The 14,562-nt window shown below is 42.4% G+C and overlaps 1 protein-coding gene across 1 annotated transcript in view; it reads left to right on the forward strand.

Annotated features, from left to right (window-relative positions):
• Positions 1–13,388: 13,388 nt before the first annotated feature.
• LOC139417479 (cytosolic phospholipase A2 gamma-like) overlaps positions 13,389–14,562 on the forward strand; it is a 21,444-nt gene continuing 20,270 nt past the window's right edge. The window contains exons 1-3 of the mRNA XM_071166758.1: positions 13,389–13,469; positions 14,009–14,116; positions 14,425–14,562. The exon at positions 14,425–14,562 is cut by the window's right edge and continues 5 nt beyond it. Coding sequence (XP_071022859.1) covers positions 13,443–13,469; positions 14,009–14,116; positions 14,425–14,562 — 273 coding nt within the window. The 5' untranslated portion in view covers positions 13,389–13,442. The remainder of the gene's footprint in view (positions 13,470–14,008; positions 14,117–14,424) is intronic.

Consider the following 14,562-nt stretch of genomic DNA (forward strand, 5'->3'; position numbering starts at 1 on the left):
AATGGCTGGAGCGGAGTTGGTAGAATGGTTTCAAACACATCAAATATACAGAAACCACCTTTCACTCTATTCCATTAATTCCATTCCAGCCATATAGCTCCTCCCACTAACTCCTTCTTCTACAGCACCAGTGCTCCCCACCAAAATGTATTTCATTCACAATTCATAGACATTGCAAGGTAATCCTGATTGCTGCAAGTGACCGCACCTGAGGGGCATGTGGTTTTAAGCAATTAGTCTGGTCTTCTGTAAGGATGTAAACAAGGGAGAAAGCACAGGAGGTTTGTGCCACCATGGTTTCCATGGTTTCCATGTGCTTGACATGATTCAATTCACTCCATTCTAGCCAATATTGTGAGCCGTCCTCCCCTCAGTAGCCTCCACTGGGAGAAAGTGAAAAATCTGGGAGAAAGTTTGACCCCTGTGGGGACCAGGAAGTGACAACGCAGTGCGACCCCGGGCTGACCCCTGCGGAACAGAACTCCAACCGGAGTGACGAGGAGAAGCCCGTCTAACATTGGGAGTAGCTGGTTGCTGTGTGACCCAGAGACGGACCTGCCCGCTCTCCGTGGCAACGCCTAGCTGTTAGGTGGGCAGGGACTTCAGGTGGACAATCGACAGTTTAGATGGATCATTCATTGATCATACATTGATTGATTGATTAACAGTTGATATTAAATAGTAGCTAGGTTTCCATCAAATTGCCAATATTTAAAAATCTGCATAAACAAAATATGCGCATTTTCCCACAGCTGGTGTTTCCACCGAACTGACATGTTGAGGATAAACAAAACTGAGTGATGACGTAGGACACATAAAACATTTTTTTCTGTCTTTCATGTACCGAATAACAATCTGAATTTCAATGTGTTTCCAACGCATTTTCAACTCTACCAATAGTTTTTGGTCACAAAAAACTGTTGCGTTAAATAACAAAATGTGCCTTCTCAGACATTTCACAATGTTGTTGTGGCCCTGAACTAGCACACCTGATTTAAGTAGTCAGGGGATTTATGATTAGTTGACAAGTTGAATCAGGTATGCAAATTCTGAAAAAGTTTAAATACATGGCTGGGTGTCCCTGTTCCACACTGTGTACCCTGTATACGTGTACCCTGTAGATGTGTACCCTGTATATGTGTGCCCTGTATATCTGTACCCTGTAGATGTGTACCCTGTAGATGTGTACCCTGTATATGTGTGCCCTGTATATGTGTACCCTGTAGATGTGTACCCTGTAGATGTGTTCCCTGTGTATGTGTACCCTGTAGATGTGTACCCTGTAGATGTGTTTCCTGTATATGTGTACCCTGTAGATGTGTTCCCTGTATATGTGTACCATGTGTATGTGTACCCTGTATATGTGTACCCTGTGTATGTGTACCATGTAGATGTGGTCCCTGTGTATGTGTACCCTGTAGATGTGTACCCTGTAGATGTGTACCTTGTAGATGTGTTCCCTGTAGATGTGTACCCTGTGTATGTGTACCCTGTATATGTGTACCCTGTGTATGTGCACCCTGTAGATGTGTACCCTGTATATGTGTTCCCGGTATATGTGTACCCTGTAGATGTGCTCCCTGTATATGTGTACCCTGTATATGTGTACCCTGTGTATGTGTACCCTGTATATGTGTGCCCTGTGTATGTGCACCCTGTAGATGTGTACCCTGTATATGTGTTCCCTGTATATGTGTACCCTGTAGATGTGTATCCTGTAGATGTGCTCCCTGTATATGTGTACCCTGTATATGTGTACCCTGTGTATGTGTACCCTGTGTATGTGCACCCTGTAGATGTGTACCCTGTTTATGTGTACCCTGTAGATGTGTACCCTGTGTATGTGCACCCTTTAGATGTGTACCCTGTTTATGTGTACCCTGTAGGTGTGTTCCCTGTGTATGTGTACCATATAGATGTGTACCCTGTAGATGTGTTCCGTGTATATGTGTACCCTATAAATCAAATCAAATCAAATCAAATGTATTTATATAGTCCTTCGTACATCAGCTGATATCTCAAAGTGCTGTACAGAAACCCAGCCTAAAACCCCAAACAGCAAGCAATGCAGGTGTAGATGCACGGTGGCTAGGAAAAACTCCCTAGAAAGGCCAAAACCTAGGAAGAAACCTAGAGAGGAACCAGGCTATGTGGGGTGGCCAGTCCTCTTCTGGCTGTGCCGGGTGGAGATTATAACAGAACATGGCCAAGATGTTAAAATGTTCATAAATGACCAGCATGGTCGAATAATAATAAGGCAGAACAGTTAAAACTGGAGTAGCAGCACGGTCAGGTGGACTGGGGACAGCAAGGAGTCATCATGTCAGGTAGTCCTGGGGCATGGTCTTAGGGCTCAGGTCCTCCGAGAGAGAGAAAGAAAGAGAGAAGGAGAGAATTAGAGAACGCACACTTAGATTCACACAGGACACCGAATAGCACAGGAGAAGTACTCCAGATGTGTACCATGTAGATGTGTACCCTGTACATGTGTACCCTGTATATGTATACCCTGTATATATGTACCCTGTATATGTGTACCCTGTAGATGTGTACCCTGTAGATGTACACCCTGTATATGTGTACCCTGTATATGTGTACCATGTACATGTATACCCTGTACATGTGTACAACATGAATGAATAAATTCATGAATACAACACATCCCAAAGATCCTTTCCATCTCCTTCCTTCCTGCCTTCCTTCCCTCCCGCCCTGGTGTCTGGGAAGCACCAGGACCGCCTGTCCCTGGCCAGAGGCTTCTACCTGGAGAAGATCTTCGGAGGCTGGAGAGACCCTGGAGCCGCCTGACCCAGGCCCATATCCATAAAGCAACTCAATAGTAGAAGTGCTGATCTAGGATCAGGTCACCCCTGAGCATGACTTCTTATTAATTATGATCTAAAAGGTAAAAAGGATCCTAGATCAGCTCTACTCTGAGATGCTACGAGGCCTGACCTGAGGAAGCCGCTGGCTCTGAGGGAAGGAGGAGGTAGAGGTTGCCCTTTGCCATTTTTAATGGTGAAGGGTAGAATTGTAGATAGGATAATCTGATCCAAGATCTGTGGCTAAAGGCAGGGAGTAGGAAGAATGTGTCACTAATTGTTGATACAGGGATGTGTGTTAAGGTCAAATTCTATCTCAAGCCGTGCGCTCAGAATCTCACTCTCTCTCACACACAATTCAGATCTTATCCCAATGGAAATGTATGGTTCAAACACCTCTCACTGAATTTAAATGTATGGTTCAAAAACCTTTCACTGAATAATGAATGTCTGTTGTTTCTCTGCCATGCTCGTATGTAGGTTACTGCACTGAAAGCTAATGTTGTTTTGAATCACTTGGCCTAAATGTTGTTGGGATAAAGAATGTCTAGTCAGCCATGATAGACTGTTGCACTATGAAAGTATTTCTTACTCTTTGTGTATTTCTCTGCTTCCATAAATACATACCTTTTACTAAACAGATCATCTGATGATTCATTATTTGCTTGGATACTTGAACAAATAATAATAACTGATAATACATTAGACTTACTTATACGTGACGTTTTACGTAAAAAGTATTTGACCAGCATGGTCAAATAATAATAAGGCAGAGGCAGAGGGAGGAGGCAATACAACAGGTCTTAACCATAAAATAACACCTTTACCCTAGTCATCATTGTGTTGTGTGGTGAAAAGATAAGGCAGGACAACCCACTAGTTCACAGGAGATTTTTCAGCCACTTAATCAGTCTTCCAATCCACGTATTTTCTCTCTTCATCATTGAAGTAGTGAGACAGACGCACAGTCTGACAGAATGAAGAAAGAGACAGAAAAAAACAGTGTACAGTATATTATTTCATAAATATTACATTTAATGAACTAAAGTGTTGATAGCTAAGGAAAAAGGAGGGAGGAGGCAATACAACAGGGAAAGTGTCTGATGATAAGGTAAACATTTGGGATAGTAACAGTAAGTAACCATAACCGAATCCCGAGCCGGCAAGGTGGAAAAATCTGCCGTTCTGCTATTGAGCAAGGCAGATACCCCCAACAATATCTGCACCGAGGACATTGAATTTGGCAGTCCCCCGCACCTCCCTGATTCAAAGGGGTTGGGTTAAATGCAGAAGACACATTTCAGGTTGAATGCATTCAGTTGTACAACTGACTAGTTATGCCCTTTGCCTTTTAGAAGAGTTCTCTGGAAGAGGGAGGAGGAGGAGGAGGGAGGAAGAAATGAAACAGAGGTGTGTGCTGATAAGGTAGAAGGGTTCTCTGGAAAAGGGAGGAGGAGGAGGAGGAGATACAACAGTTAGAGGTGTTATGTGTCTGTTAATGTGTATTCATATCTAAAAAAAAGTTTTACCTAGAGCCAAAATGCAAGTCCCTTCAAGCCGAGTACAGATACAACAGCCAAGACAAGACGCAATGATTTTTGATGGTTTTAAAATGTGTTTTATCTACCCAGTTTTAGAACGTCTCCTGTCGGCTGTTGGCGTCTCTAAGATTTAATGTGTAAAACCTTAGCTTTTAGTCTTAAGCAATTCTGTTCAGTGTGAAAGACCCATCCACGTTTCATCTTCAATGCCCTTGCTGATGGAAGGAGGTTTTCACTGAAAATCTCACGATACATGGCCCCATTCATTCTTTATTTTACACGGACCAGTCGTCCTGGTCCCTTTGCAGAAAAACAGCCCCAAAGCATGATGTTTCCACCCCCATGCTTCACAGTAGGTATGGTGTTCTTTGGATGCAACTCAGCATTATTTGTCCTCCAAACACAACAAGTGGAGTTTTTACCAAAAAGTTTTATTTTGGTTTCATCTGACCATATGACATTCTCTCAATCTTCTTCTGGATCATCCAAATGCTCTCTAGCAAGCTTCAGATGGGCCTGGACATGTACTGGCTTAAGCAGAGGGACAAGTCTGGCACTGCAGGATTTGAGTCCCTGGCGGCGTAGTGTGTTACTGATGGTAGGCTTTGTTACTTTGGTCCCAGCTCTCTGCAGGTCATTCACTAGGTCCCCCCGTGTGATTCTGGGATTTTTGCTCACCGTTCTTGTGTTAATTTTGACCCCACGGGGTGAGATCTTGCGTGGAGCCCCAGATCGAGGGAGATTATCAGTGGTCTTGTATGTCTTCCATTTCCTAATAATTGCTCCCACAGTTGATTTCTTCCAACCAAGCTGCTTACCTATTGCAGATTCAGTCTTCCCAGCCTGGTGCAGGTCTACAATTTTGTTTCTGGTGTCCTTTGACAGCTCTTTGGTCTTGGCCATAGTGGAGATTGGAGTGTGACTGTTTGAGGTTGTGGACAGGTGTCTTTTATACTGATAACAAGTTCAAACAGGTGCCATTAATACAGGTAACGAGTGGAGGACAGAGGAGCCTCTTAAAGAAGTTACAGGTCTGTGAGAGCCAGAAATCTTGCTTATTTGTAGGTGACCAAATACTTATTTTCCACCATAATTTGCAGATCTGGAGACTGGCTAGGCCACTCCAGGACCTTGAAATGCTTCTTACGAGCCAATGCCCGCTCTCCGTGGCAACGCCTAGCTGTTAGGTGGGCAGGGACTTCAGGTGGACAATCGACAGTTTAGATGGATCATTCATTGATCATACATTGATTGATTGATTAACAGTTGATATTAAATAGTAGCTAGGTTTCCATCAAATTGCCAATATTTAAAAATCTGCATAAACAAAATATGCGCATTTTCCCACAGCTGGTGTTTCCACCGAACTGACATGTTGAGGATAAACAAAACTGAGTGATGACGTAGGACACATAAAACATTTTTTTCTGTCTTTCATGTACCGAATAACAATCTGAATTTCAATGTGTTTCCAACGCATTTTCAACTCTACCAATAGTTTTTGGTCACAAAAAACTGTTGCGTTAAATAACAAAATGTGCCTTCTCAGACATTTCACAATGTTGTTGTGGCCCTGAACTAGCACACCTGATTTAAGTAGTCAGGGGATTTATGATTAGTTGACAAGTTGAATCAGGTATGCAAATTCTGAAAAAGTTTAAATACATGGCTGGGTGTCCCTGTTCCACACTGTGTACCCTGTATACGTGTACCCTGTAGATGTGTACCCTGTATATGTGTACCCTGTATATGTGTACCCTGTAGATGTGTACCCTGTATACGTGTACCCTGTAGATGTGTACCCTGTATACGTGTACCCTGTAGATGTGTACCCTGTAGATGTGTTTCCTGTATATGTGTACCCTGTAGATGTGTTCCCTGTAGATGTGTACCCTGTGTATGTGTACCCTGTATATGTGTACCCTGTGTATGTGTACCCTGTAGATGTGTTCCCTGTGTATGTGTACCCTGTAGATGTGTACCCTGTAGATGTGTACCCTGTAGATGTGTCCCCTGTATATGTGTACCCTGTGTATGTGTACCTTGTATATGTGTACCCTGTGTATGTGCACCCTGTAGATGTGTACCCTGCATATGTGTTCCCGGTATATGTGTACCCTGAAGATGTGATCCCTGTATATGTGTACCCTGTATATGTGTACCCTGAGTATGTGTACCCTGTATATGTGTACCCTGTGTATGTGCACCCTGTAGATGTGTACCCTGTATATGTGTTCCCTGTATATGTTTACCCTGTAGATGTGTACCCTGTAGATGTGTTCCCTGTATATGTGTACCCTATAAATCAAATCAAATCAAATTGATTTATATAGCCATTCGTACATCAGCTGATATCTCAAAGTGCTGTACAGAAACCCAGCCTAAAACCCCAAACAGCAAGCAATGCAGGTGTAGAAGCACGGTGGCTAGGAAAAACTCCCTAGAAAGGCCAAAACCTAGGAAGAAACCTAGAGAGGAACCAGGCTATGTGGGGTGGCCAGTCCTCTTCTGGCTGTGCCGGGTGGAGATTATAACAGAACATGGCCAAGATGTTAAAATGTTCATAAATGACCAGCATGGTCAAATAATAATAAGGCAGAACAGTTAAAACTGGAGTAGCAGCACGGTCAGGTGGACTGGGGACAGCAAGGAGTCATCATGTCAGGTAGTCCTGGGGCATGGTCCTAGGGCTCAGGTCAGTTGAAACTGGAGCAGCAGCACGGCCAGGTGGACTGGGGACAGCAAGGAGTCATCCTGTCAGGTAGTCCTGGGGCATGGTGCTAGGGCTCAGGTCCTCAGAGAGAGAGAGAAAGAAAGAGAGAAGGAGAGAATTAGAGAACACACACTTAGATTCACACAGGACACCGAATAGCACAGGAGAAGTACTCCAGATGTGTACCATGTAGATGTGTACCCTGTACATATGTACCCTGTATATGTATACCCTGTATATATGTACCCTGTATATGTGTACCCTGTAGATATGTACCCTGTAGATGTGCACCCTGTAGATGTGTACCCTGTATATGTGTACAACATGAATGAATAAATTCATGAATACAACACATCCCAAAGATCCTTTCCATCTCCTTCCTTCCTGCCTTCCTTCCCTCCCGCCCTGGTGTCTGGGAAGCACCAGGACCGCCTGTCCCTGGCCAGAGGCTTCTACCTGGAGAAGATCTTCGGAGGCTGGAGAGACCCTGGAGCCGCCTGACCCAGGCCCATATCCATAAAGCAACTCAATAGTAGAAGTGCTGATCTAGGATCAGGTCACCCCTGAGCATGACTTCTTATTAATTATGATCTAAAAGGTAAAAAGGATCCTAGATCAGCTCTACTCTGAGATGCTACGAGGCCTGACCTGAGGAAGCCGCTGGCTCTGAGGGAAGGAGGAGGTAGAGGTTGCCCTTTGCCATTTTTATTGGTGAAGGGTAGAATTGTAGATAGGATAATCTGATCCAAGATCTGTGGCTAAAGGCAGGGAGTAGGAAGAATGTGTCACTAATTGTTGATACAGGGATGTGTGTTAAGGTCAAATTCTACCTCAAGCCGTGCGCTCAGAATCTCACTCTCTCTCACACACAATTCAGATCTTATCCCAATGGAAATGTATGGTTCAAACACCTCTCACTGAATTGAAATGTATGGTTCAAACACCTCTCACTGAATTTAAATGTATGGTTCAAACACCTCTCACTAAATTTAAATGTATGGTTCAAACACCTCTCACTGAATTTAAATGTATGGTTCAAACACCTCTCACTGAATTTAAATGTATGGTTCAAACACCTCTCACTGAATTTAAATGTATGGTTTAAAAACCTTTCACTGAATGGAAATGTATGGTTCAAACACCTTTCACTGAATAATGAATGTCTGTTGTTTCTCTGCCATGCTCGTATGTAGGTTACTGCACTGAAAGCTAATGTTGTTTTGAATCACTTGGCCTAAATGTTGTTGGGATAAAGAATGTCTAGTCAGCCATGATAGACTGTTGCACTATGAAAGTATTTCTTACTCTTTGTGTATTTCTCTGCTTCCATAAATACATACCTTTTACTAAACAGATCATCTGATGATTCATTATTTGCTTGGATACTTGAACAAATAATAATAACTGATAATACATTAGACTTACTTATACGTGACGTTTTACGTAAAAAGTATTTGACCAGCATGGTCGAATAATAATAAGGCAGAGGCAGAGGGAGGAGGCAATACAACAGGTCTTAACCATAAAATAACACCTTTACCCTAGTCATCATTGTGTTGTGTGGTGAAAAGATAAGGCAGGACAACCCACTAGTTCACAGGAGATTTTTCAGCCACTTAATCAGTCTTCCAATCCACGTATTTTCTCTCTTCATCATTGAAGTAGTGAGACAGACGCACAGTCTGACAGAATGAAGAAAGAGACAGAAAAAAACAGTGTACAGTATATTATTTCATAAATATTACATTTAATGAACTAAAGTGTTGATAGCTAAGGAAAAAGGAGGGAGGAGGCAATACAACAGGGAAAGTGTCTGATGATAAGGTAAACATTTGGGATAGTAACAGTAAGTAACCATAACCGAATCCCGAGCCGGCAAGGTGGAAAAATCTGCCGTTCTGCTATTGAGCAAGGCAGATACCCCCAACAATATCTGCACCTGATTCAAAGGGGTTGGGTTAAATGCAGAAGACACATTTCAGGTTGAATGCATTCAGTTGTACAACTGACTAGTTATGCCCTTTGCCTTTTAGAAGAGTTCTCTGGAAGAGGGAGGAGGAGGAGGAGGAGGAAGAAATGAAACAGAGGTGTCTGCTGATAAGGTGGATTAGTTATCTGTAAAAGGGAGGAGGAGGAGGAGGGAGGAAGAAATTAAACAGAGGTTTCTGCTGATAAGGTAGAAGGATTCTCTGGAAAAGGGAGGAGGAGGAGATACAACAGTTAGAGGTGTTATGTGTCTGTTAATGTGTATTCATATCTAAAAAAAAGTTTTACCTGGAGCCAAAATGCAAGTCCCTTCAAGCCAAGTACAGATACAACAGCCAAGACAAGACGCAATGATTTTTGACGGTTTTAAAATGTGTTTTATCTACCCAGTTTTAGAACGTCTCCTGTCGGCGTCTCTAAGATTTAATGTGTAAAACCTTAGCTTTTAGTCTTAAGCAATTCTGTTCGGTGTTGAAACTACAATCCCACTCCGCCCTTAGACAAATTCAACTGAGTATTAGTGTATCCCAAGAACAGTTGATCATTACTTGTATCAGTTCAAGGGGGCCTGAAAAAGGCAGATCAACCTTATCGAATAGGCTAAACACAGCTAGGTGATGTTATCTAAGCCCAAGCAATAAGGATTGACAGTTTAGCGGGAATCCTCAGAGTCAAGGCCGCAACGTTCACTGGGGACGGGGGCGACATGTACCCCACCACATTCTGAAATTGCATTTTTGTCCCCCCCAGCTTTATCATTGGAATGTGATATAAAAAGAGGCAGCGGTGTGCTTTAAGACCATGCGGACGCCTCCGATCGGTCAGGCAGCCTGTTAGGAGTGTTTATCTGACTGGATAAGATAATAAATAATAATAATAATATTCATGTCCCCCCCCACTTCTAAAACCAAAGTTGCGCCCCTGCTCAGAGTCAAGGTATGGTGGCTTAGTCTATCTCAACCTAACAAGCTTCCTGCTGTCCGTGTCAGCGCTTCCACCATAGACAGTTTAATGATAATCTCTCCTGGATTAAATCCTTTCCCCGCTCCTACTAATGCAATAGTACAATAGGCTGGGTCTAGGTTACTTTAATGCAGAAACACCGATTTTATTCAGTTTAGACAGAGTTTAATTCGGTTAAATTACCAAATTCCAGCATGGGTGGAATGTTAATAATATTGTTCATAATTTCATAATAAACAATTTTTAAAAAAACCTTGAAGATCTGGTATTTCGGTTTTGTTATATTTCAGTCTTCTGTGATGTATATAAAAGTGTAATATTGGGATGCAAACTGAAAATGTAATACATTTCAACTCTATACCTGACATGATACAGGTGTTTTCTCATTTTTAAAGCCCATAACCATGTGTGTGAGGTGTTTACTTTTGTTTCAAAGTAGTTACCAAGAAGCTCTCTGTGTGGCCCCTGATTCAGCCACCTGCAGTAAAAAAAACTAGATGCTAAAAATCCTCAATCAATGAACCTAATTAAGGACCTTCAGTAAAACAACACTGATGAAAAGAGTCTGTAAAAACAAAACTGAGTTTAATAGAAATTCCCAAACGGCCATAAAAGTCAGGATTTTACCGCAAAAATCACACAAGCATGATACATGATGATACAGTGCCTTCAGAAACATTCAGACACCTTGACCTTTTACACATTTTGTCACGTTACAGCCTTATTTTAAAATGTATTAAATAAATACAAATCCTCAGCAATCTACATACAATACCCAATAATGACAAAGCAAAAACAGGTTTTTAGAAATGTTTGCAAATGTATTAAAAATAAATAACAGAAATACCATATTAACATAAGTATTCAGACCCTTTGCTATAAGACTCATAATTGAGCTCAGGTGCATCCTGTTTCCATCGATTATCCTTGAGACAGAGTCCACCTGTGGTCAATTCAATTGATTGGACATGATTTGGAAAGGCACACCCCTGCCTATATAAGGTCCCACAGATGACAGTGCATGTCAGAGCAAAAACAAAGCCATGAGATCGAAGGAATTGTCTATAGAGCTCCGAGACAGGATTGTGTTGAGACACAGATCTGGGGAAGGGCACCAAAACGTCTCTGCAGCATTGAAGGTCCCCAAGAACACAGTGGCCTCCATCATTCTTAAATGGAAGACGTTTAGAATACTCTTCCAAGAGCTTTCCGCCCGGCCAAACTGAGCAATCAGGGGAGAAGGGCCTTGGTCAGAGGAAGATCCAGGACTCCAGCCACCCTATTCATAGACTGTTCTCTCTGCTACCGCATGGCAAGTGGTACCAGAATGCCAAGTATAGGTTCAAGAGTCTTCTAAACAGCTTCTACCCCCAAGCCATAAGACTCCTGAACATCTAATCAAATGGCTACCAAGACTATTTGCATTGCCCCCCCCCCCCTTATTTACACAGCTGCTACTCTCTGTTTTTATTATCTATGCATAGTAACTTTAATAATTCTACCTACATGTACATTTTACCTCAACTAACCGGTGCCCCCGCACATTGACTCTGTACCGGTACTGCCCTGGATATGGTCTCCACATTGACTCTGTACCGGTACTGCCCTGGATATGGTCTCCACATTGACTCTGTACCGGTACTGGATATGGTCTCCACATTGACCTGTACCGGTACTGCCCTGGTAATGGTCTCCACATTGACTCTGTACCGTACCGGTACTGCCCTGGATATGGTCTCCACATTGACTCTGTACCGGTACTGCCCTGGTAATGGTCTCCACATTGACTCTGTACCGGTACTGCCCTGGATATGGTCTCCACATTGACTCTGTACCGGTACTGCCCTGGATATGGTCTCCACATTGACTCTGTACCGGTACTGCCCTGGATATGGTCTCCACATTGACTCTGTACCGGTACTGCCCTGGATATGGTCTCCACATTGACTCTGTACCGGTACTGCCCTGGATATGGTCTCCACATTGACTCTGTACCGGTACTGCCCTGGATATGGTCTCCACATTGGACTCTGTACCGGTACTGCCCTGGATATGGTCTCCACATTGACTCTGTACCGGTACTGTCCTGGATATGGTCTCCACATTGACTCTGTACCGGTACTGCCCTGGATATGGTCTCCACATTGACTCTGTACCGGTACTGCCCTGGATATGGTCTCCACATTGACTCTGTACCGGTACTGCCCTGGATATGGTCTCCACATTGACTCTGTCTGTACCGGTACTGCCCTGGATATGGTCTCCACATTGACTCTGTACCGGTACTGCCCTGGATATGGTCTCCACATTGACTCTGTACCGGTACTGCCCTGGATATGGTCTCCACATTGACTCTGTACCGGTACTGCCCTGGATATGGTCTCCACATTGACTCTGTACCGGTACTGCCCTGGATATGGTCTCCACATTGACTCTGTACCGGTACTGCCCTGGATATGGTCTCCACATTGTTATTTTACCGCTGCTCTTTAATGACTATTTACTTTTATTTCTTAATCTTATCCATATATTTCTTTTTTAAACTGCCATGTTGGTTTGGGGCTTGTAAGTAAGCCTTGCACTGTAAGGTGCAAGGTGTAAGGTGCACTGTAAGACTGTTATATTCCTCACGTGTAACTAATACAATTTGATTTGATAATAAAGAAATACTCACCACCATAGAAAAGGGGCAAGTTAAGTGTTTCCTGCATTTTTCTCCGTAACTGTCAATCTTAAGTGTGTGTGTGTGTGTGTGTGTGTGTGTGTGTGTGTGTGTGTGTGTGTGTGTGTGTGTGTGTGTGTGTGTGTGTGTGTGTGTGTGTGTGTGTGTGTGTGTTTGTAACAGGGCCTATATAAGATGACAGAGGACGGGACTAGAGTGTGGAGATCAATAGGAGATCAACTGGAGGTGAAGATTAAGGTTGGACTAGTCTGCTGTACTGTACATCTCTGGTAAGACTTCTCTGTCTAAACACTGCATGTAGACTTTGTGTGTTTTATTGTTTATATATATTAAATTGTTCATGTTGTAAATCCATTTGTGACAATCTGTCTTTGTAAAAAGTGCTGTATCAATAAATATGGTTGATTGTTGTGTAATAGAATGATGCAGGTGACCTTTATTCAAATCAGTCTAAAGTCTTTGGCATCTAGTTTTGCAGTCAGATTGATAGACGTGTTTAGGACATAAAAAATATATATTAGAATGTCTTTGGGTTTCAACTGAGTACTATAAGTCCTTGGACACAAATGTGATAATTTAGAGTAATTGAATTTCACAGTACTGTTATTAGTATTATAATATTTCTTTAACCCAAATAACATCTTATTGAGAGTTTTCTGACCCTATGACATGCAGAAAAACCAAGGGATTGGTTTGTGTTTAAAGGATCTGTTTTAGTGGACTCAGAGAGAACAATGTTGAATCAAACAGATACTCCTGAGGTAAGAAACTCATCATCACAATATAGTAGGACATTTGTCTGAAATAAACCACACAATATTATGTTTGGTTCTCGTCAAATACTATGCTACTGCATAGCTGATATCGCTTAAATATACACAATATACACAACCCTTCTCTGTTGCTGTCAATACTAAACTCACCAAATTAAATCATATTGAAAGGAAACTTACTTCATTATGTTGATGTTTACACAATATAAGGATGACATTTGTCTGTAACATACCAAACTGTACTGTAATACATAGCTATGAATATGCATCCAGAATTAAGGAATAATACATACTTTTCTGACAAAGAGTATAAGCTGTCAGAATTATGTTTTATTTATCTTAAAACAGCTTTTTATGAAATGCCATGTTATGTAAGGTATGAACATTAGAAGTGTTATGGCTCAATTAAAGACATTGAATAAAATATTTTTTCTTAGCTTTCAACACGTCAGTTCACCAAACTAGATCATTATGAAATAATATCCTGAACACATACATTTTTCTGTCTCTTTCATTCATTCTGTCAGACTGTGCGTCTGTCTGACTCCATCAATGATGAAGAGATAAAGTATGTGAAGGAGAGGAAGACTCTGATTAAGAAGTGGCTGAAAGGTCAGGGTATCGACTGTGAACTGGTGGGTAGTCCTGTCTTCTCTATCGATCACTATCTCTGGTACTCATGCTCTTTCTCTAACTCCTCCCTCTCTCCACAGCCAACTACATACGGAGCCCCCTCCCCACTCCTTTGTCTCCAGCTGCCTGTTGTTAGCCCAACCCCCCTTCGTTCTTATTTAAAATATGATGGGACACTGATGAGAAATTCTGTAGATTTGATCCCTTTTTTAATTCTATCTTTCTTTTTTTGTCTCTATCTCTCTCTGTCACTGTCTGTTTCTCTCTGTCTCTGTCTGTTTCTCTCTGTCTCTCTCTCCCCATCTCTCAGGAGGATGTTCCTAACATAGCGTTGCTGGGGTCAGGTGGAGGAGAGAGGGCAGCAGTGGGCATGCTGGGATCTCTGCATCAGCTGGAACAGGACAACCTGCTGGGCAGCCTCCTCTACATGTGTGGGGTGTCAGGCACC

This window comes from Oncorhynchus clarkii, chromosome 9 (genome assembly GCF_045791955.1).
Source record: "Oncorhynchus clarkii lewisi isolate Uvic-CL-2024 chromosome 9, UVic_Ocla_1.0, whole genome shotgun sequence".
Classification (NCBI taxonomy): domain Eukaryota; kingdom Metazoa; phylum Chordata; class Actinopteri; order Salmoniformes; family Salmonidae; genus Oncorhynchus; species Oncorhynchus clarkii.